Genomic DNA, 24,666 nt, shown 5'->3' with positions numbered 1-24,666 from the left:
TTATTCTGATCAAGTCGCCCTAGATTCATTTCATCCAATATAAAATATGAGATTGCAAGGTGTGACTTCCTCTCCCAGAGTTAGTGATGATCCAATGAAAGGAGAGAGAAGATGAGGCTTTAGAAAGTAAGGAGTCGCAACCGAGGTGTGAGGGAGGCATGACTGGGTTCCCATTACCCTGACATTCACAGTGTTCTAGAAGGTTACAGCAGAATAGCTAAGGTGGCTGCACCTGCCACTCAACAAGGCAGGATTTTACAATGTGCTGCAGGACCTCTTGCCATTTCTACTTTCTTTTCTATCTTCCCATTAGTGACACCTGCCATAAAAATAACTTGGGTTTTGGGACTTCCCTGGTGGCGCAGTGGTTAAGAATCTGCCTGCCAATGCAGGGGACACGGGTTCGAGCCCCGGTCTGGGAAGATCCCACGTGCCACGGAGCAACTAAGCCCGTGAGCCACAACTACTGAGCCTGCACTCTAGAGCCCATGAGCCACAACTACTGAGCCCGCGTGCCACAACTACTGAAGCCTGCGTGCCGAGAGCCTGTGCTCCACAACAAGAGAAGCCACCACAATGAGAAGCCTACACACAGCAACGAAGAGTAGCCCCCACTCGCCACAACTAGAGAAAGCCTGCACGCAGAAACGAAGACACACGCAACCATAAATAAATAAATTTTTTAAAAAAAACCAAAAAACTTGGGTTTTAGCATAAGACCGGGGTTTCTTGGACATTAGATGCTGGTCAAAAACCTAGACTACAGTCACGGACAGTATTATTTTTGTAAGTGCCTGAAGTGGTCTCTAGGGTAGCCCAGATGCTCTGGGTCAGTCACATTTTACTCACAGATTGTTATATTTACTGATGGCCCAGGACATGTGTGCATCCAAGTGCTGAACTGTTTCTGTGCCACGTTGCAAGGTACAATTCCCATGATTGTTAACTAAATATTTGTGAAATCATGGACAGCACATTCTAGCTTAATGGTTTGAGTGTTTCCATTAAAAATGTCAAAAGGTGGATAGCTTGGTGGTATATATGCACATGAGAACTTCATGCAGAAGGGCTGGTCTCTCTAGGAGAGATGCTCTGGGAAGTGGCTTGTTCTGAGAACTGCAGTTTATCCTTCAAATTCTCTATCTTTCTACATGTTAACATTTGGGGCAGAAAAACTTCTTAAGATATCATTAATTATCATTATTACTTAAGTGAATAATCAATTACTAAAATTTGTTAAGATGCTGGCCCTGCAAAACGCCCTAATGCCATTCTCCCGTTAAACTCTCCCAGAGTCCTATGTGATAGTACAGGAAGGAAGGGGACAGTGGATGCTCACCTGTGGATGGGAAGGAAAAGGCAGCTTACAGAGGTGAGGTGACACACACACTGCTCCACAGCTGGTCACCTTGGCCAAACTCACAGCCATGTTAATTTGGTTCTTAACCGTTAGGCATTTCCACCTCTAATATTACTATTCTCTCTCCAAAATAGAGACTATTGATCTGAAATTAAATTCACCCAATAACTCAAAATTGTCATGCTGAACAGTAACTCTGGTGGATATAGATATATTGCTGTAACTTTTATCAAAATCCTTGACGTTGCTTATGTACTCCCAGTTATTTTATCTAAACCGGTTTTGGTCTTTCCCCCCCCCACACAAAATTAGACTATCAGCTCCCATTTTTCAACTGTCAGTTTCCCTACCTCTAGCTTTTTCTTTTACTCTCAAGACCTAAGACTTCATGTTAAACTATAGCAGGATGAGAAAATGAATATTCCTTTCTCCATTCATTCACCTATTTAGTCAGTAATATCTGAGCGCTTTTGATGGGCAAGGTCTCCTTCTAAGAGAGGCAGCAGTGACAAAACACAGAGTATGAGTGTCCACAGAGAGATCTTTCAGGTTGTAGGTGAGAGACAGACAAATGAACAAGTAAATAAAAAGAAAGGAACATCTGTCACAAGGGCTCACATGAGTCAAAGCAGGGTAACATGGAGCAGGGGTCAGGGAAGGTGACCTCTGGGCTGAGATCTAACCAAAAAGGAAAGCTTCTACTTCTTTCAGGAGGAGGAGTTAGTGCTGAGGCCCTTAGGAGGTGGGAGTGGGCATGGCGTAGAGCGGGATGACAAAGAAATGAACTCCATGCCCAGAGTGGATGAAGAAAGAGCGTAGAGTGGTCGGCAGGCATTGCCCTCACTGAAAAGAAGGTTAGGTTTCATTCTAGGTGGAATGGGAAACCTTGGGAGGGCTTTGATCAGGAGACTGACTTGATCCGATGTGCTCCTTCCTTCCTCCATTCAGTGCTCTTTATGCACAGCCCGGCCCTATGCTGGATGCAGTAGAAACAGTGGTGAATACAAAATCAACCAGGAGGCCCTGGCTAGTGGGAAGGGCAGAGAGAAACCAGATCGCCACGTGGCATCATGGGGAAACCACAGAGGGCACTGTTATTCTATCTGAGCTCAGAGGATGAAAAAGTTAATTGGGCAAAAGAGATGTGGGAGAATAGGAAGGAAAAAAGTTGTATGTTCCAAACAGGGAAAACAGAACACATGTAAGGTTTCAAGAGGGTGCACAATGACTTCTAGGCTATAGGAATTTTAATATGGCTGGAATAGGAAAGAAAGAGGGAAGGAAGGAGGGAGAGAGAGAAAGATGATGGAGGGCAGGGCTGGGGGGAAATGTCATAATAGCAAAAGAGGAGAATGGATAGGCAAACAGGAGGCATATGATGGAAGACTTAATGAGGAGGGGCCCAATAATTCAACATTCCAAGATAAGTTCTAGAGATCTGCTGTACAACGTCATGCTTTTAGTTCACCTAACTATAGACCATTGTCACTCTTTTGTGGTAATATACGTAAACCCACCTTATTCTTGTTTAGAGCTCATTGTATTATTTTGGATCCAGAAAAATTTATTTACATTTAAGTTATTCCAAATTTTTCTCTGTATTTTTAAATGTACTGTGACATTTTTTAAAGCAATGCAATTCTTACTACATTTTTATTAATTCTGAATTGAATAAAAATGGGTTAGTGTTTGTTCTCTGTGCAATTTTGTCTCCCTTGGTGTTTGGGCAGGCAACATTCACCAGTGTGCAGAGGGCTACTTTCTGCTTACAGTTCATAACATAGCCCTCACTCCCGAAACACTGGCAAATCTGTACAATGTATACCCATCTGTACACTGGATGCCCATAAAGCCATGGGAAGTGGGAAGTGTTAGAATCCAGGATGACTCTTTTGACAAAGTTCAGGCTGGAAGAAACAATACTGGGGAAAATCCAGCAACTCTGATGTGTATTTTTGTTAATTCATGGAAGTTCAGTGTCTCCTGTTCCCGTGGGAAAAGATCAAAACTGTGGAGGAAGATGAGAGTGACATGGGTTTCTAAGATTGGTTGATTTTGCAGCAAATACAAATGAATCTTGAACAGAGCCATGAAATTCAGTGGATTTCAGAACATCTTCATTATAAAACCAGAGAAAAACCATATCACTAATCTTCCTCCCTCCCCCAAGAGAGACCACAGGAGGTTCATTTTAAGGTCTGATGAACGGTTCAGGAGGTCTGAAGTAGATTAGGATGAGAGTTTACTCATTTGAATTCTATATTTAAACTCCAGGCTCAACCAATTTGTCATGGTTACTCTTTCTTTAAAGAAAGAATATTTCCGTTATTTGGTACATAAAGCAGCAAAGCAAAATTCTCTCTAGACAGTAAACAATACTTGGAAAGACAAAAACAAAAACTTAATAGAATCTCAAGATCACTTGTTCAGAGATGATGTATCATGGGCCATGTCAAGCAAAATCACAGGAAATCTGTGAAACAGGACTATTTAGTCTGTCCAAGGCCAGTGTTTTTGCCCTAACATTTTCTTTTATTTCAAGACATCAAGATTCTCTCAGTCCTCTTTCAAATTTTTAAGATGAATTTTTATCAAACTCTGTTTTAATTAAAATTATCCAGTTTTGATTTTTCAGGAGGTCACCTAAATATTGGGAAACCAGAGTTAACTGTCATTGGACTGAAGGTACATGACATAATAATCCCAGATGTCACCTTCTAGAAGCCCTTTCATACCCTTTCATTAACTGCAAGTAGCATTACAGTGGCCACCAGGGAAATCGTCATAAGATGAAAAGGTAAGAAAGACATGATATTTGGCTGTTAAGAGAACTTGTCAGGATATATATGGATATTTTGAGTGAAGAATGAAACATCCCAAAGGATTTGGCATATTTTAGTCAGAATTATTTAACTCACAGGATGGAAGGCTGGCATCAACGTGCAGGCACATTGCCCGTTGTACACAGGTTTATACAGAAGGTCATAATCCCCATTCCTATTTCACAAAGAACATGAGAAAATGGCTTCAAAGCTGCCATTCAAGGGATTTGGACTGAACTAGACAGAGTAGTGAGGAATATCAACCCTGGAATCAAATAATTTCACTCACAATCGAGTTCAGGTTATCCTGATTATATTAAAATGTAATGCATTTCATGCTTTTGTTTTCAGTGTTTTGTGGGTCTTCTACTGAAATGAAAAAAAAATTTTTTTCAACCAGAATCCTCTCCCAGGTGGCTTATCTATTCATTCATTCGTTCATTCGTGGTTCTACTGAGCATCAACCTCATAGGTACTGACCTAGTTGCCCAGTCTTTTCCTTCTGGAAAACCAAGCAGGTCTGTCCAACACAGGCCTGCCTCCTTGCCACAGCTGTAGACACTGGGACCAGGCTGCTGGCTGGGCTGCTCCAGCCACTGGAGATGCAATTATGGATCCAGAATGTGCACCTAACCTTGCAGAATCAGAGTCCATAAGAAGACACATAGGGGAGGCACTGGAGGGAGCGGGGATGACTCCTGACACCATGTTCAAGGCCTTGGGTGCAGACTTTTCCGCCCCAGGACTTTGCAGTTAGGTGAGGTGATGTAAACTGTCATTTTGCTTTTTATGAATTTGCTACTCTGTGTCACATCCACAATGCGAGTCCTTAATGTATGTGGCCTAACATCTATTTGATGATAGAAATGGAAATTGGTTGAAATTAGCCAAAAGAGCTCATCTTTGCTTAAAATATCCCAAGATTCCAATGAAAAATAAATGCTTTGTCTTCTGAGATTTGAGGTAAGAACACTGAAATCCCTTGCCATTAGAAACTGAGCTACAATCAGCACCTTTTTTTAAGACAACTAAAGCAACCTAACACACATTGTTCAACTGCTTGCACTAATTTGATAAAGCCCCTTTTTAAGATCAACTTGTATACTTCATAATATTTTTAATTAAACTCTTTATTTTGAGGTAAGTATAGATCCACATGCAATTGTCAGAAATAACACAGAGAAATGCCTTATACATTTTACCTAGTATTCTTCCACTGACATGATACAAAACTACAGGATATAGTGATATATATATATATACACTATCTATATAGTATATAGTGATAGAATATCACAATCAGGGTATTGACACTGATAAAGTCAAGATACATAACAATCCCATCACAACAAGGTTCCCTCATGCTGCCCTTTTATAACCACTGACCTCTCCCCACTCCCAACCCAAACCCCTGGCAACCACTAATTTGTTCTCCACTTCCATAATTTTGTCATTTCAAGAATGTTATAAAAATGGAATCATGCAGTATATATTATTTAGGGATTGGCTTTTTCCACTCAGGATAATTCCCCAAATATTCAAAGATTTGTCCAAGTTATTGTGGGTATGAACAGTTCTCTTTTTTTTAAATTGCTAAGTAGTATTTCATGATATGGATATATCATAGCTTGTTAACTATTCACCTACTGAAGGATATCCGGGTTGTTTCCAGTTTTTAGCTTCTACAAATAAAGCTGCTATGAACATCTGTGTACAGGTTTTTGTGTGAACACAAGTTTTCATCTATCTGAGATAAATGCCGAAGAGTGCAACTGCTGGGTCACATCGTAATTGCATGTTTAGTTTTATAAGAAAGAGCCAAATGTTTCCCAAAGTGGTTGTATCATTTTATGTTCCTTTCAGCAGTGTATGGTATGAGTGATCCAGTTTTTCCACATCCTAGCCAGCATTTGGTGTTTTTTATTATTTATTCATTTATTTTATTCTAGCCATTCCAATAGGTGTGTAGTGATACCTCATTGGGGTTTCAATTTCCCTAGCTAATGATGTTGAATATCTTTTCATGAACTCACTTGTCACCTGTATATCCTCTTCAACAAAATGTCTCTTCTTGTCTTTTGCCCATTTTCTAATTATGCTTGGACTCTTGAGTTGGCATTATTTATGTATTCTTTATATACTTGTACTCTATCTATACGTGGTTTACATATAGTTAGTATATTCATATAGATTGCTAGTTCCAAACTATATCTTGGGAGAAGGTATCTGCAAACCACACATTTTTTCATCCTTTCAGCAGGGTCTTTCACATAGAAAAGGGTTTTTTTCTAATTTCAATGAGATCCATTTTATCAAATTTTCCTTTTATGGATTGAGCTTTTGGTGTCAAGCCTAAGAACTCTTTGTCTAGCCCTAGATTTTCTGAAGACTTTCTCTTTTTTTTTCAAAGGGTGTCATAGCTGTACATTTTACATTTAAGTTTTTGATCCATTTGAGTTAAATTCTGTTTAAGTTTCAGTGTTTCAGCCAAGGTTAAATTTTTGTTTGTTTGTTTCCTCTTCCTTATGGATGTTCAATTGCTTTGGCACTATATGTTGAAAAGGATATTGTCCTCCATTGAATTGTCTTTGCACTCTTATAAAAAATCAGTTGAGCATATTTGTGTGGGTATATTTCCGTGTTCTTTCTTCTATTCCATTGATCTATACGTCTACTCCTCCATCAATACCACACTGTCTTAATTACTGTAACTATGTAATAGGCCTTAACATTGGGTAAATTGATTCCTCCTACTTCCTTCTTTTTCAAGATTGTTTAATATTCTAGGCCCTGTGCCTTTCTATGTAAACTTTAGAATACTCTTGTCTATGTCTATAAAAACCTTGCTGTAATTGACAGGAATTGCATTAAATCACAAAACATTTATTGATTAAGTTCGCCATCTTACATGGGCCCAGGTTGTAGCATCCCAAAGCAATTACAATAGTAACATCAAAGATGACTGATCACAGATCACCATAACAAATATAGTAATAATGGAAAAGTATGAAATATTGTGAGAATTACCAAAATGTGACACAGAGGCATGAAGTGAGCACATGCTGTTGAGGAAATGGTGGCAATAGAATTTCTTGACGCAGGGTTGCTACAAACCTTCAGTTTGTGAAAAACACAATATTATTGCAAAGTGCAATAAACTGAAGCAAAATAAAATGAGGTATGCCTGTAATTAATTTCTGCTCTTTATTATTTCCTTCCTTCTGTTTGCTTTGGGTTTATTTTGCTCTCCTTTTTCTAGTTTCTTTTGTTAGGAAGTTAGATTATTAATTTGAGGCTTTCCTCTTTAATATAAGAATTTAGTGTTATAAATTTCCCTCTGGATGCTGTAATAGCTTTGTCCCACATATTTTGATACACTGTCTTTTCATCTTCATTCACTTTTATATTTTTAAAATTTCCTTTAAGACTTCCTCTTTAACCCATGAATTATTTAGTAGTATATTGTTTAATTTCGAAATGTTTAGAGATTCTTCTGATGTCTTTATGTTAATGATTTCTAATTTGATTCCATTATAATTATAAAAAATACTCTATCATTTTAACTCTTTCAAAGTTGTTGAGGTTTGTATTATGACCCAGGATCTGTTTTATCTTGGCTAATGTTCCATGGGTACTTGAAAAGAATGTATATTCTGCTGTTGTTGGGTAAAGCCTTCTATGAATGGTATCTGTATCTTATTGGTTGATGGTGTTGTTCAGTTCCTCCATATCCCTGCCGATTTTCAGTTTGTCTAGCATTCATGACTGTGAAGTGTACAAGTCCCCAACTATAACTGTAAGTTCTTCTATTTCTACTCTCAACTCTTTTAATTTTTGCTTCATGTGTTTTGAAGATCTGTAGTTTGGTCCAAACATATTTAGAATTGTTATTTCTTCCTGGTGGATTGACCATTTTATCATTATGTACTGTCCCTCTTTGTCTCTAGTATCTTTCTTTGCTCTGAAGATGACTTTACCTCATATTAATATAGTCACTTCTATTTTTTAATGTTTGCATAGTATATCTTTTCCCATACTTTTACTTTCAACATAACTATGTCACTGTATTAGAAGCAAATTTCTTGTAGTAAGCATATGGTTGGGTCATTTTTTTAAAATCTACTTGGCCAATCTCTATCTTTCAATTGGTGTGCCTAGATCATTTATGTTTAAGATAATTAGTGATATGTTAGGGATTAAGTCTGCCACTTTATCTCTTTTTCCTGTTCATTTCCTCTGTTTCTCATTTCTATTTCTCTTTTCTTACATTTCTGTGAGTTACTTTTTAAGTATTCCTCTTTTTATTGTTTTCTTAATGGTTGCTCTAGGTACTATAATATAAATATGTAATTTATCACAGTCTATTGGTATTAGCATTTATCACTTACAGTGAAATGTAGAAATCTTACTTTTAATTAGGTCCCTTTACCTTCCACACTTTCAAATATAATTGTCTTAAGAATTTCCTCAAAAAACATTGGGCACCATCAGATGATGCTATAATTTTTGTTTCAACTATCAAATATGATTTAAGAATCTCCTGAGGTGTGGAGAAAAGGGAACCTTCTTACACTGCTGGTGGGAATGTAAACTGGTGCAGCCACTATGTAAAATAGTATGGAGGTTCCTCAAAAAACTAAAAGTAGAGTTGCCATATGATCCAGCAGTCCCACTCCTGGACATATCCCAGACAAAACTATAATTTGAAAAGATACATGCACCCCTATGTTCATAGCAGCACTATTTACAATAGCCAAGACATGGAAACAACCTAAATGTCCATTGACAGATGAATGGATAAAGAAGATGTGGTATACCTCTTGCACTGTCGGTGGGAATGTAAACTGATACAGCCACTATGGAGAACAGTATGGAGGTTCCTTAAAAAAACTAAAAATAGAATTACCATATGACCCAGCAATCCCACTACTGGACATATACCCAGAGAGAACCATAATTAAAAAAGACACATGCACCACAATGTTCATTGCAGCACTATTTACAATAGCCAGGTCATGGAAGCAACCTAAATGCCCATTGACAGACAAATGGATAAAGAAGATGTGGTACATATATACAATGGAATATTACCCAGCCATAAAAAGGAATGAAATTGGGTCACTTGCAGAGACGTGGATAGACCTAGAGTCTGTCATACAGAGTGAAGTAAGTCAGAAAGAGAAGAACAAATATCATATATTACCACATATATGTGGAATCTAGAAAAATGGTACAGATGAACTGGTTTGCAAGGCAGAAATAGAGACACAGATGTAGAGAACAAACATATGGATACCAAGCAGGGAAAGCAGGGGGTGGTGGTGGTGGGATGAATTGGGAGATTGGGATTGACATATATACACTAATACGTATGAAATAGATAACTAATAAGAACCTGCTGTATAAAAAAATAGCATAAAATAAAATTCAAAACAAAAAGATGTGGTATATATGTGGTACACACACACACATACACACATACACACATACACACACACACACACACACACACACACACACAGTGGAATATTACTCAGCCATTAAAAAGAATGAAATGGCATTTGCAGCAACATGGATGGACCTAGAGATTATCATAATAAGTGAAGTAAGTCAGAAAGAGAAAGACAAATAGCATATGATACCACTTGTATGTGAAATCTAAAATACGACACAAATGAACTTATCTATGAAACAAAAACAGGCTCACAGACATAGAGAACACACTTGTGGTTACCAAAGAGGGGAGGAATGGGAGAGGGAAGGATGGGGAATTTGGGATTAGTAGATGCAAACTATGATATATAGGAAGGATAAACAGCAAGGTCCTACTGTATACCACAAGGAACTATAATTTAATATCTTGTGATAAACCATAGTGGAAAAGAGTATGAAAAAGAAAAGGAATATGAAAAAGAATATATTGATATGTATAAATGAGTCGCTTTGCTGTACAGCAGAAATTAACACAACATCGTAATTCAGCCATACGTCAATAAAATTTTTTAAAAATCTCCTGAGAGTTAAGATACTATATCATACTTACTTCTATATTTAACCATTTCTATATTCTTTCCTTTTTTTTTTTAAATTTATTTGGCTGCACCGGGTCTTAGTTGCAGCACATGGGATATTCGTTGCCACGTGCGGGCTCTTAGTTGCGGCATGCACACGCTGTATCTAGTTCCCTGACCAGGGATAGAACCCGGGACCCCAGCACTGGGAGGGTGGAGTCTTAACCGCTGGACCACCAGGGAAGTCCCTATATTCTTTCCTTTCTGAAGTGTCAAGCCTTTTTCTGTTATTTCCCTTCTGTTTGGAGAAATTCTCTAACCATTCTTTAAGGGTAGGTTTGCTGGCAACAAATTCTCAGAGTTTTCCTTCTGAGCATGTCTTTATTTCTCCTTCATTCATGAAGAGTATTTTCACTGAATATAGAATCCTAGGTTGACAGTTCATTTCTTTCAGTACTTGAAAAATGCAACGCCACTTCCTTCTGGTCTCCATTGTTTCATATGAGAAATCTGCTGTTATTCAAATTGGTAATTTAAATAATGTGTCATTTCTCTCTGGTGGATATCACTTTTTTTTCCTTGTGTAATTATATTTAATTATAATGTCTTCCCATGGATTTACTTGGATTTATCCTATTCGGAATTTACTCAGCCTCTTGAACATGCATGTTTATGCCTTTCACTAATTTGGGGAGGTTTTCAGCCAATATATCTTCAAATATCTATTCAGTCCCACTCTCTCATCTCCTGAGACTTTTATGACATGAATGCTAGCCCTTTTGCTGTCCCACATGTCCCTGAGACTCTATTCATTTTGTTCCAATCTATTTTCTCTCTGTTGCTCAGGCTGGATAATTTCTATTGATCTGTCCTGAAGTTTACTAATTCTATCTGCTGTCATCTCCACTCTACAATTGAGCTGATCCAGTGAGCTTTTTATTTTGGTGACTGTATTTTTCAGTTCTATAATTTCCACTTGGCTCTTTTTTATAACTTCTATTTCTTTACCGAGATTTTATATTTTTTCATTTATTTGAAAAATAAATGAAAAAGAGAATTCTTAATTGCTTTTGAAACAATTTAATTAAAAAAAATTTTTTTAATTTAATTTTAAATTTAATTTTAATTTCAACATCTGATTCCTGTCAATATTGGCGTCTGTTGATTGTCTTTTACATTTATGTTGTGACTTTTCTTGTTCTTGGGATGACAAGGAATTTTTAATTGCATTCTGGGCATTTTGGATTATATACAGTGAGACTCTGGGTCCTATTTAATCAGTTTTCTTGGCAGTCAATCTCTCTGTTGAGGTGTGGCACAAGGGCCAAGTGGTTGTGGGTGGGGTGGAAGACCAACTTCCTGTTTAGCCCTGCTGAAACTGTGGACAGTTGGTCTATTGGTTGCTCCATTGGTGTTTGGCTGGAATAGGAAAGGTACTGTCACAAAAGGATTTTATTGTTAGGCCATTCTTTCCCTGGTCCTTTGACTAAAGGAAACAGGCTTTTCTTGGAAGTTTGTTTTTCTGTTTGTTTGTTTTTGTCTATGCCTGTTGTTGGCCCAGGTGGGAAGCTTCTGGAGTGCTCTATTTGGGAACAGATTCTATTATAAAACAGATATTGATTCTATGGGAATCAATAAAAAACCCAGGGAACTCACTTCCATGTCTTTAAGTCTAGGCAGTTCCCCTTCTTTCTACCTTGCAGGTCTTCCTATACTCGTTTGTGGGGTTACGTCCAGGATTTTTCAGTTGTAAGGGGAGGGATCTGATTAAAATATGGCTACTCCATACTGGCAGAATAAAAAGTCTGGATTAGTTTTAATGCAAATGACTTCAATCTTCAACATTCATAAGTTCAAAGGAGATTTTAAATAAATTCTTAGCTCACTTTCTCTAACAAGTTTTTCATTCATTAGACTTCATATCTCCAAATACCACACTGCCCTTGTTCATCGGGGAAGCCACTTGAAGGAAGCATTTTAAGCATCTTTTCTATTTAATGTTGTAAGCACCATCAGTGGACACCTATTTAAGGTTCTGGGAGATATTCCAATGCTACAAAATTGGGAAGGGGGTGAACTCTAGAGCCAGGCAATGGCCAAACAAAGAGAAAGTCTCTAGAGAAATCTGGCTGTAAGTTTGTTATTTTCTTCCTACCTTGGCCGAAAAAATGACCATGAACAAACATTCCCTGGATACACTTGTTCTTTGAACTATAATGTACTTGTTTCTCTCTCCTAAAAGCAAAGCTGATTATAGTGGTGCTTCCCCCTCAGATTGAAGTTTGGACATTAACTCTGGTATAATTTGTCCTTCTCACTCCGTGTTCCAGTTCTAGTGCATTTCTCCCAATCCTCTATTGTTCACTCCCTCAGAGGTGCCCAAACTTCTACCACCTGCATCTAGGATAGCACCAATGGCACTCCCTGCCCATTTGGGCCAGAGGTTCTTCCCAGCACATGCACAGTACATCACAGAGAGCTACCTTGGCCATTGTCCTCAGTCACCTCATGGGGATCTGCTCTCCAGGGGAGGAGCATTATTTTATTGTACCCACATGGCAGGTACAACAAAACAATGTGAGTAATGATAGCTATGAGTCCCAGGACGTGTGACATTGTCGCAGCCACAGCTACACTTTCAACCTAAACTGTCATTTGGCCCTGTAGGGGTGATTGGTGGTGGCTGTGATGGTTGTACTGACAGATTTAAGGGTGGCCAAAGGAAAACAGAATTTTATAGAAATCCACTGTGCAAATTTTCCAAGAATGCTCCAACTGGAAAGGAAACTTGTATCCCATTTCCTAAGTTCCTCCATTAACATATCTTCCTTTTGTTCCAGGCAATATATTTATGAAGCAGGCAATGCTCGGAGCATTAAGGATACAGCAGAGAGTGACACTGTCCCTATCCTTGTAAAGCTTACCTTCTAATCCAGGAGTCAAGTTACCCCAATATCTACCCCAACAGTTATTTAATCAATTTTATTAAGTGCAAGAAGAGATATAACAAGTGGGTTCAACCTTCTTTGAAATTACAGCAAGAGCCATATTCTTTCAATGGTGTCAATATGGGTGAAAAGCACAACACAGGATGTGCTTAGAGCAAAGAAAAAGAAAATCAATGTGATTGTTTCAGAACTAGCGAGCATCTGAACTCAATATAAGTATTTTACTTTCATGATTTTATTTGGGCCTCTTCATAAATGTTCTACACACTGGGGTTCCAAGGCCCTAAATGAAAGGGCAGTACATTTGGTGAGTTTCTAAATACTAGGACAGAATTACTGTAATTGATCACTGTGAGGGAGATGGGTGTGCCATGACCCCTGATGCACCCGTCCAGCGGCAGGCCCTACCTCCTTGTTTGTCCTGTCAGCTTGCACCAACGTTCCATTCAGGCAAGGTTCCACGTAGTGAAGCTCCTCGTTATACTGAAAAGGGAACAACAGCCAAGAGGAAACACTTAATTAAGCATTTAAAGGGTACACAATAATTTAAGGATACACACACACACAAACAAAAAAGCAGCACGATCACAGGCTCATTTCATTTACATAAGGTGACTTTCTCAATCAGTGCCCCTACAAAAAAATTGTGCTTAAGTGCAAAGACATACTTTATTCATTTCTTGTTTGAGGGGGAAACGTGTAGAGCACATATTGGTAGATGGCAGTGTTCAGGGTGTACACAGTTAACTGATAATCCTTCCGGGGTGACTCCAAACATAGGGGCTCCCGGGGCATGGTTAACAGTGCATGGTCCAGCTGAGATCTAAAGAGCATTCCACAGAATTCCCTGGAGGTCCAGTGGTTAGGACTCTGTGCTTCCACTGCAGGGAGCACAGGTTCGATCCCAGGTCAGGGAACTAAGATCCCATAAGCCGCATGGTGAGGCAAAATAAATAAATAAAGAGCACTCCAAGCTTGGGCGGATAGGGCTCCAGCTCTGCCTTTGGTTTCATGGAGCTACGGAACCCATGTGCGGGTCACATGTGAGTGAGTACAGAATGTTGGAAAGGAGGGGCCTGGATGTTCCCCTATAAGAGGCTTTGCAGGTGTTGGTCAGAGCACTGCACATGCCCAGTGACACCACTGTCCACACAGGTCAATGCCAGCCTTCCCATCATTTTTGATTCCAGAATACCCAGATTATGAAAGCTTGTTTTTGTCCAAAGCTCACAGCTAGGAAGAGAAAATTTGAATGGTCTTATTTTAATTTCTCTCATCAAGCATGGTTCTCTGCACTGTAGCTAGGTTGGGACATTCCCAAACACAAATCTAATCATGCCCCCTCTTGTCAATGCCATTCAGAGCTCCCCACTGCTCTGCAGAGGAACCTTTCCAGGGCTTGGCAGGGCTCTGGCCACTCGGCCCTGTTGACCTTTCTAGCATCTTCACTCATTAGCCCTCCCCATAAACTCGGCATCAGCCAGCCCTAATTCCCTTTCTGTCCTCTGAGATGACCCATCTTTTCCTTCAGGCCTTCCACAACTGGGCCTTCTGCCTCAAGCCCTCCTTTGGCATCTCCCAGCTGATGCCTGTTCATCCTCTGGGCCACCTCACTCCTGCCTCCTCTGGGAAGCTGCCTCTGTTGCAAGAGAGGCTCCGCTCCTATCTATTCCAAAATTTTAATTGCCTGGTGCCTGGATCCTTCATCACAATGTGGGACCACATCAGTAGGGTCTATGTCTGGTTCCTCAGTGTATTCCCTGTGACAAGCACAGGTCTGGACCCAGAGTAGGTACTGGGGAACAATTTGTTCAATGAGAGTATCATGGCATTTCCACTTTAGCGACCAAAGGCCCAGCCCAGAGCTCCAGAGGGAAGGGACCAAAACCATCTCTCACAGGGCCAGCCTGCAAGCAAAGTCTGGCTAAGAAGTTTGGACTTTAAGCCTAGAGGCAGTGAGAACCATAGGCTGTGGGCAGGGGAGTGGGTGAAATAAAGAGATCAGCTTGGGACAACTACTCTAGACACACTGCAGGGACAGACTGCAGAGGACCAGACTGGCAGCTGCTGCAACAGTGACTAAGATGTATCAGGTTTCACCTACCAAGATGTTTAATAGCAAGTACGGGTAGTGATGACACTAATATTTACAACTAACTGTCAGTGAGCATTTCCTTTATCTAGACACAGGCTAGACTTCATTCACAGGATACCTCAACCTCAGGTAGTTAAGTACTTCCAATCACTCCCCCTTTACAGATGGGAAAACAGAGGCCGAGTAAGGATGATCAACTTGCCCAAAGTCACTGAGGAGTACATGGGGTGGAGTCCAGATTCAAACCCAAGCAGTTTGACCTCCCAACCACTGACCCCAGGACCTCAGAGCCCCCAATTTCTCCTTTCTGGCCCCTAAGCCTATGTTTCCTATCAATCTGACTTTTCCTCCCTCTTTCATCTTTGTTTTTAGTCACATAAAACCATCAGAAAAATTATAGCTCAGTGGACTTAGAGCTGAGATGAGGCATGGAGAAAAAATAGATTTATGCAATTCTGAAATCAGCTGTCGACAAATGGAATGTCATCTCAGGATCCAGGAAGCAACTGCACAGTCTAACCTGAAGAAATGCTTCTCCAAAATTCTCAGTCCAGGGAATTCCCTGGCAGTCCAGTGGTTAGGACTCCGCACTTTCACTGCTGAGGGCCTGGGTTCAAACCCTGGTTGGGGAACTAAGATCCTGCAAGCCGCACAGTGTGGCCAAAATAAAATAAAATAAACAAAACTCTCAGTGCATATAAAACTGACACTGGAAGTTGCTGGGGAAAAAAAAAAACAAAAAAAACCCAGCCATTTTTCCCCTCCTCCACCTCCCTCACTGACTGATTTGGTTCAGGGTGATAATATGCCCATTCCTAAAGCTTAATTCCTTTCATTCCTGAAGCATAATCAGTCTTAGGCAATCACAGCTATTTGGTCCCGCTCTGTTGGATACAGGCTTTCATAGCATGTCTTGCAGCTGCGGGTGGTCAAGTAATCCATTCCCAGCCAATGAAACATAAGGAGTAGTTTTCTGGGCAGTTTCAATGAAATTTTTTTTCTTGCCATTAAAGGAAAACACTTCTACATCCACTGCCTTCCTTCCCTCTTGAGATGCTATTGTGGAGCTGGAGCAGCCATTTTGCAACCATGAGGTTGCAAAGGTTGACAAGGTTAAGAATGGAGAGCAAGGCTCAAGGAAGACAGAGCAGGAAGATAGAGCCAATGTGGGGTCTTGTTGACACTGCTGAACCACTGTACCAAACTGCAGCTGCCCTCCTTGAGGCTTCTTCCATGAGATTATGAAACACCTATATACTGAAGCAACTTTTATTCAATTGTTCTGTAACTTGCAGCCCAAAACTTTCCAACTCCATTTTCCAGGTAAATTTTAAAACTTTATCTACATTCTACCTGATACACATTCACAATGTTGATTCCTGGGGTTCTATACTCTGAGGTAGGAGTCAGGACACTTGGGTCCAAGTCCCGCCCCTGCCATACACTCAGTGTGTGACCTTGGGGAAGTCACTAAACCTCTCTGATCCCAGGTCTTATGCATAAGGTGCTAATTCATCTTCTGTTTACCCTCCATGGGCCCCTGTGAGGATCCAATGAGGCAAAATACCTGAAACTGCTTTGTTCTATAAAGGCCTGTATATGTGGGGGACCAGAGAGGGGCTTACAAGTAAAGAAGACCAAGAAGTTCTTGCCCTCATCAGGGAGGAACATGTGCAGTAATCAAAACCATGCTCGCCGTCACTGTGCAAGCCCTGGCCACAGTGGAGGAATCTGCTCTTCTGAACCCCCGCCAGCTTGTTAGTGGCATCATCCAAGCTTGCAGTTAACTAATTTCCCTTGACTGCATCAGGACAAAACTATGCTGAGCAATCTGGACTGTATCACCAAAGGGAACGGGGCTCAGCCGTCTGTGTGAGGGAATGGTGCACACCAAGCAGCTGTGCCAAAGAGGCCCATGGTCTGTGTATGCTCACCACGCTACCCAGCATTCCTCCAGAGGGGGACACCAAGGGTGCCCTGCATGTAGAACTGCTCCCAGGCTCCCAGCAGTTCTCCTTTTGGAAACCTTTCCATTTCTGCATTTTAATGGATGGCCCCTAGATTTCCACTTTGTGAAACAATGTGAGATGGCCAAGTCAATTTACAACTGAAGATCTGGTCACCTCTAGTGCTAAGATACAATGGCCTCCTTCAGCTCTCCTTCATCCCTACTTAAACAATCAGATATCAATGGTCTAATAGAAAAGGATGCAATGCACATCATCATTAGCCAGATGCAATGTTCTTCTGCCATTTGTTTTTGCTCCCTCCCACTACCAAGAGTGAACCCCAGGGAGGCACTCAACCACCCCCTACTCTCCCCAAACATTTTAGTCCTTCCTGCAAGTTTCTGGGAAATGAGAGGAGTATCTTAGCAGGATAGGAGAGAGCCCAGGCAGCCCTAGAGATGGTCTAGCCAGCCCACTAAACATGTGGTGAGGAGATGGACAAAGAACTTTCACCCTTTAAAGAGCTTAGAATCTACCACATAGACTCAGGGCCTCAGTCACTGTCAGTTTTCTTCTCCCTTTCTCCTGGCTGGTTGGCTCTTCTCCTCTGATTCACACAAGGGTAGAGCAGTAGAGCTAAAGCAACTGCGGCAAACAGGGTGGGTTCAAATTTGGGCTCAGACACACACTAGCTGGGTGACCTTGGCCAAAGCATCTCCACTCTTTGGTGTCAGTGTTCGTATTGGGGGGATGGGGATTGTAACTGCATCTTTCTAACGAACTCACCATGAGGATGAAATGAGATGGTTCAGTAAAGAGTCAACAGAGAAGCCGCATGTAAGAAAGTGTCTGGGTGTACGAGCACATGAAAGAAAATATTTATGTGAGTGTGCTGTGTGCTACACAGAAAGACTGACAGCTGGTACTTGCTAAGTAGGAAGGGGGTGTTGGGGCGATGGCCATGACTTACTCTTGGGAACAGGGCTCACGTACCCCTGACCTCTGCAGAGAGCACAGACTGCATTCGTTGGAGAGAAGCGCTGCTTCAATAGGCACATGTGACTTTCTAAATACCTGAGACAGAAACCACCACATTGTGTGGCTGTACACTGCCCCACCCCAGGCCACACTCTGAACCCTCCCAATCACCTGGGTCTTTGGCAGACAGGGAGCCAAGACAGAGCTGCCAGCCTACTGCCAAATACCAGCCGGGAAGGTATCTGCCATGAAACCCTTTGTTCATTTGCTCCCTGAATATTAACTAAGCACCTGCCATGTGTCAGGGATATCAAACATTGGCTAAATTTGCACATGATCATCACTGTGGAGTGATCATGGACCACTTTTTCTTACTTTTATTAGTAAAAGAATGTGCTCAATAATGTTTGCTTTTCCTTTTCATGACAAAAAAGTGCTTATTTGTGATGTTGCCATGGTCCATCCAAAAAAAAAAAAAAAAAAAGCCTCAAGAGAAACCCATGCTATTCAGGCCAACCACCAAACTCTAGGCTCCGACAGCAAAGAATACATCACCATCTGCCTTTTCTTTCCTTTTGCCCAATCTCTGGAAGTACTCCCAACATCTCGCATTTTAAAGACACAGCAAAATCCTCAATGGGAATTTTAATGAGGAAAGCCAAGTTTCATTCAATGAATGGCCAGAACTTTTGGGAGAAGAATCTAAAAACAAAGAACAAGTGGGCTGAGCTCACCCACCAAGATTCATGCAAGCTTCGGCATTGGTGTAGAACAGTGTCACATGTTGGTTCATGTAAATCTCAGCCCAGAGACTGGAGAGCAAAGGACAGCTGACTGGGCTCTGGATGATACTGGGGATTCTGAACCCTCCTTAACGTTGGAAGCTGGACATGATTAATGAAAGCAATGCAGCTTTCAGGCCTAACAAAAGAAGATCAACAGTTGCCTTTAAGGATAATGAGGAAAGACCTCATGAAGAAGGGAGAGACTTTAGGGAACATGTGGACACGTCACCCTGCAGCAGAGACTCCTTCCATGTCTTCCACTGCCTTCAGGGGATGTACCAGTTCCTCTACGTGGCTGACCAGACTTGCTTGATCTGGACCGCCCCTCTCAATCCAGTACCATTCTTTTCCCCATCACCCCCACCTACCCACTCTCTCTGCCTCCCACATTCACCCCCACTCCACTATGTCCAGTCACTGAACTCCTTTCGGTCAAGCCAGCCAGGCCTGTACTTCCTGGGGGTGGGAGAGAACTTACTACAACCTGAAAATAGCACTTTCCTCCTCAACTGTTATTCTCCTTTTTCCTGCCCTACCTCATTGCATATGCCTGGCTAATGCCTACTTATCTTAAAGTGTTCACTTCGTCATCGCTTCTTCCAAGAAGCCATCACTGAGCCCCCCGTTGGCTGCATGTTCCAGCTTTGTGCTCTCTAAGCCTCCCCGCCCCAACCCAACCCTCTCTGAGACTGCTCTGTCCACACTTGACCGTGAGCACCTGCTTCCTGGTTGCATCCACATCCAGAGCACACACATACACACAAAACCTCAAAGTCCATGCGGGAAGACAACCTGTCTTCCTGATCTACAAAAGCAGCCTCAGTACTTAACTCTTAGCTCTCAATAGTATTTGTTGAATAAATAAATAACCAGAACAAAGAAATGAAAGGCAAAACTGAAGATCACTGATGGCAAAGATTAGAAACAAAGCCAAGAGAAGAAAAAAAATAGTTGACACAGAGACAAAAAAATAAATAAATTAATATGATAAGAATCTCTAGCCTCTTTGTAAAACAGGTAATAAACAAAAAGTAAAGGAAGTAAATGCATACGTTTTAGAGAAGCCTAAGTTCCACAAAAAAAATATATATATATATACACACATATATATATATAGAATTAAAATACTGGCATGCTCATACAATGCAAGAATCTGATGTAGAATTGCTGGAACTCCATTAAATATTTTTATGGTTTTATTGGTGCACTTTTGATTAAATAACCTTTAGAATGAAAATGGGTAGAGTTTATGTAATGAAGCAGATGAATCCACAATATTTTCACCAACACAAGGCATCCCAGGGGTCTTTTGCATTACAAAAGCTTCTTGTGTAATTTGAAACACGACTGGACGTAATTAGCAGTACAGAAAAAATGAGCACCGAAAGAAAATACCATCCTCATACTTTTAATACGGAATCGATTACTTTAAAAGGCAAATCCATAGCAGGCAAAGCACTGGAGAAACGGTTCTAAAGAAAATTCTGCAAATTAAAACCAGGGCACCAGAAAGTTCTGGGTTGAACTAACAAATGATGCTCTTCTCTATTCAACTCTGCACAAACACGGGCTACAGGAGGCATTTAAATTGATTTAACAATATCAGCCCAGTTAATACTGTGTTCATTTAATGCATGGCTTAGGCTTCTGTAAAATCATTTTTCTAACTTCAGCATGGAACAGAATTAGCACCCTCATTTTTATGATAATATTGTTAATTTAATGCATGGCTTGGAGTTAGACTTCAAAGTGAATCAGAAAAATATGGCTTTTCTCTTGTCAGAGACATCTCTCTTCATGCACCAGTGGTCTGATCTTAAATTTTAACTTCAACTGCACAAAATCACTCTCATATTTCAACTATTCTTTCATAATTCAATCATTTAGTTCATTGGTCTTAGATTGATTTTGCAATATCCTGCTCAGGAAAACTAAAACAAGTTTTAACATTATCTTTTCATGTTTATTCTCTGGAAAGATATGGATTGGACACTTTTCAGAATACACTATAAGATGCACTTAGCAATGAAGTTAATACAAACATGCAAAAATGGCTAGAATGGGCAAGGAAAGTCTTTTCCACCATTTAAATTCTTTTCCTCCCTTCCCCATTATGGCACTGAAAATCAAATAGCGACGATGAATTAGATTTGTACAAACAAAAAACCTACAATGTACAAGAGCTTCCAACATTAAAAATAAAGATTGTATTTTTTACTTTCTCTCTAAAACACTGAAATGTCTCCTCAAACATCTACCCAGCAAGCAAGAGAAAACTGACAGTGTAATGAAGGGTGAAATGATAATGTCCTCTCCCGTAAATGGAATCCAGCCAACTAGAACAATGCATTCAAACAGATTTGCAGGGCATTCTGAATGGAGTTTCAAATATCCCAGCCCCCTGCACTTACAAGAGCCTGCAGTGGGGTCTCCCTCTAGACGGGGGCAAGTGACCATTTTAGACAGATGGAGGAAAAATGTACATCACATTACTACAGCAATTTTGCCACTGTGGAAATAGGAAAAGGAGATGGAGGAAAAAACCACCACCACAATTTGGCAAGGCAAAACTGGTGAAACACACTTAGGGTTGGAAAAGACAATTCAAGGGAATGTAAATGAAGACTTGTCAATTACAAATCTACTATTTAGGACCCTCAAAATATTGTTGTTATGGATTGAATGTTTGTGTCCTCCCCTTAATTTATATGTTGAAGCCCTTAACCCCCAGTGTGGTGGTATTTGGAGATGGGGCCTTTGGGAGGTAATTACGGTTAGATGAGGTCATGAAGGTAGGGCTCTTGTGATGGGATTGTATCCTGATAAGAGGAGACGTGAGAGAGCTTGCCCTCTTTCTCTTTCTTTCTGCATAAGCACAGGGAGAAAAGGCCACGTGAGCAGACAGCAAGAAAGTGGCTATGTGCAAGCAAGGAAGAGAATTCTCACCAGAAACCAAGTCCTGCCAGACCTTGACTTTGGACTTTCCAGCCTCTAGAACTGGGATAAAATAAATTTCTGTTGCTTAAGCACTCAGTCTGTGGTATTTAGTTATGGCAGATGGAGCTGACTAATACAGTTTCTAAGTATGCAAACATTGTACCCTGCTTAGTGGACATTCTGATAATACCTAACTCTGTGCAGACCCTCCTTCGGTGCAACAATTTCACTTCTAGAGTTTATTCAACAGAAGCACACCCAATCCTGCAAAAATATATGTACGAGTCCATTCACTGTAGCACTCTTGAGTAGAAAAGAGATTAGTAACAGCATAGTGTCCAGCAAAGGGGGACTGGTTAAAAAATTAATGCCAACTATAGAGGATGGAATGCTCTGTTCTTCAGATACACTTGATACAATACAAGTATAGAAGCAAGTTGCTGAATAGTCTGTAAAATAGGATTCTATTTTTGTGGAAAAAATATGTGTTCATATATATACAGAAAAATTTGGAAGAATATGTGCCAAATGGAAAGGGAATGGAAACATTTCTGAGTTGTTTAAAATTTTTACATATGTTGCCTATATTAAAAGCAATCAATACATTAGAGTTACTGCTAATTAGTGGTTCCTTTTATGACCTCAGGCTTTTAATATAAATTCAAACATATTTGATCCCATTAAGGGAATAGAGTTCATGATTTTACTATAGAGGCTTCAAATGAAAAAGTTCAGAGTATCTTTCTAGTTGTCGAAATAATTATGTAAATAGTCTTGAAGCTGATCATTTATGTTGAAAACTAACAAACAGATGTACAGTGAGGGTTAATGGGCCCTCTAATGGGTTTCTTTATATAAGGGGCCAATTTGGGGTAAAAAAAAATGTTTTTTCCTTAACTGTTCTATAATAACTGGCATGTCTACTTTTAATTATCTTAATCACCCTCTCTTCATTATTGAGTTGACACTGTTTGTATATCTTAATGAATTTACAGAGATTATTTCAATCGATTGGTTTTGTTAACAGAACAATAAATCCTGACTGATAAAGGATTCACAATGTAATTAGCTAGCTCTTCTTATTATGCAAATTTCTGATACTTCTGTAATGAGTAATTAAAGATTAATAAGAAAGATAGTCCCAAATTAGCTGCTTCTTATCTGTAAATGCTTCAGGATGTGTGGGGATCAGCCCACGTTCTTCACATACTCACAGTGAGCCTGGTAACTAAAGTAACTTTTCTTGATTTGGAAACCCAAAGTTCTGTCTGAAAAATCTCCTTCAAAGAGCTATGCCTGAGGCCATACAGTTTCACAGTAAGATGGTTGAGTGGTTCAACTACATTTTCTTCACTTCTGCTCAGGAAACAGGACAAGGGGAACCTAGACAGTTTCTGAGTCCTCACTGTGCCACTTCTTCTGAGTGTGTGACCTAAAGGCAGTAGCTGCTACCTCCTGGCGCCTCTGTCTCCAGGCTACGCGGTACAGAGCTCGGGTGAAGATCCAATGAGATCATCTACACTGGGACACTTGGCAGTGGTGCTCCATGGAAAGCAGCTGCTGGTATAACTCATTCAACAAGGATTTAAATTACTATTTGCCAGGTACTGTCCTAGGCACTGGGGATAGTTCAGTGAATAAACAAGACCAACCTCTGTTCCCACGGAACTTATTATTCTCTTCCTTTTCTTCTTTAGGGCTTTTTAAAATCTGAAGCTATTAAATCATGGTGCCCTGCTGTTGTGCTGTTGTGCCTTTTTGCTCCAAGTCTCATCAGAAGCTGGCAGGACACTAATCGAAGCAATCCCCTCTGCAAGCCCAGTGTCACTTCAATACCCATGCCCTCTGCCCAGTGAATAAAAGTGGATGTTATGTCCATGCAGAAGGCTGCCCAGAAATAGGGTTCCATGATGACACACTCTGCTCAGGGGCCCGGAGAAGCCATGCAGACACAGGAACAGCATTCTTGGAGCATGTCCATGCCACTCATTCTTCAAATAGCAGCCCTTCTTTCATACCCTAACACTGGCCTCCTGTGTACCAGCTTGGGTTATCCTGGCAGGGACCCTGGGGGCGATGTGACTGCACCTGCATCACAGCTGCAGGCTGAGGCACAGACTCAAGTGGTTCACCCCAAGACGCGGCATTGTATGTGGCCAAATTAGGATTCAAAACTAAGTCCCATCCCTGAAGCCAAGCTCTGTCCTCTCACCACACTGCCTCCACTGCCTGCTGCAGCCACTCTGTGTCCCAGATAGAGGTGATGTGGAAAAGCACAGGTGACCATCACACAGGAGCACCCAGCTAAGTATTCAAGGAAAACAACCAGGCTCCTTGCGGCTATCATCTTTGGAAAAGAGTGGGACGGAAATAAGGAACATGATGAGACTCATACCAGAGAACGGGGGAGAAGAGGAAAAAGAACTGGAGATGGACTCCTGAATTAGTGCTCCTGCCCAGGCAGTGTGTTCATGCCCGGCTTGGTTCCCGGATCTCCCACTTCCCAGCTCTGTGACCTCCGCAAGTTACTGACACTCTCAATCCCTGCAACCTCACTTGAGAAAATGCCAAAACCACCCCAAACACGCTACAGCTGCTGTGAGGAATGAAGATAATACCAATATGAAGAGTAAGCAAATGGCACACAGTAGGCACTTAATAAATGCCACTTTTGTTTCTGAAGCTGAGATAAAGTACTCTATGAGCCTTAAACTGCTCTCTACATTTTCGTTGTCTTACCATCATGATTACTATTACTATCATTGCCATCAGACTAACTTA

The 24,666-nt window shown here is 40.7% G+C and overlaps 1 protein-coding gene across 2 annotated transcripts in view; it reads right to left on the bottom strand.

The window, feature by feature from the left end:
* The window catches only part of CACNA2D3 (calcium voltage-gated channel auxiliary subunit alpha2delta 3), a 770,150-nt gene that overhangs the window by 375,594 nt on the left and 369,890 nt on the right, over nucleotides 1-24,666 (bottom strand). For both annotated transcript variants that reach the window (XM_059937666.1, XM_059937667.1), the window contains exon 9: nucleotides 13,550-13,624. In XM_059937666.1, the coding sequence (XP_059793649.1) occupies nucleotides 13,550-13,624 (75 nt within the window). The remainder of the gene's footprint in view (nucleotides 1-13,549; nucleotides 13,625-24,666) is intronic.

The sequence above is a fragment of the Balaenoptera ricei genome, chromosome 11 (genome assembly GCF_028023285.1).
Source record: "Balaenoptera ricei isolate mBalRic1 chromosome 11, mBalRic1.hap2, whole genome shotgun sequence".
Taxonomy (NCBI): Eukaryota; Metazoa; Chordata; class Mammalia; order Artiodactyla; family Balaenopteridae; genus Balaenoptera; species Balaenoptera ricei.
This window is presented reverse-complemented; position numbering and strand designations above follow the sequence as displayed.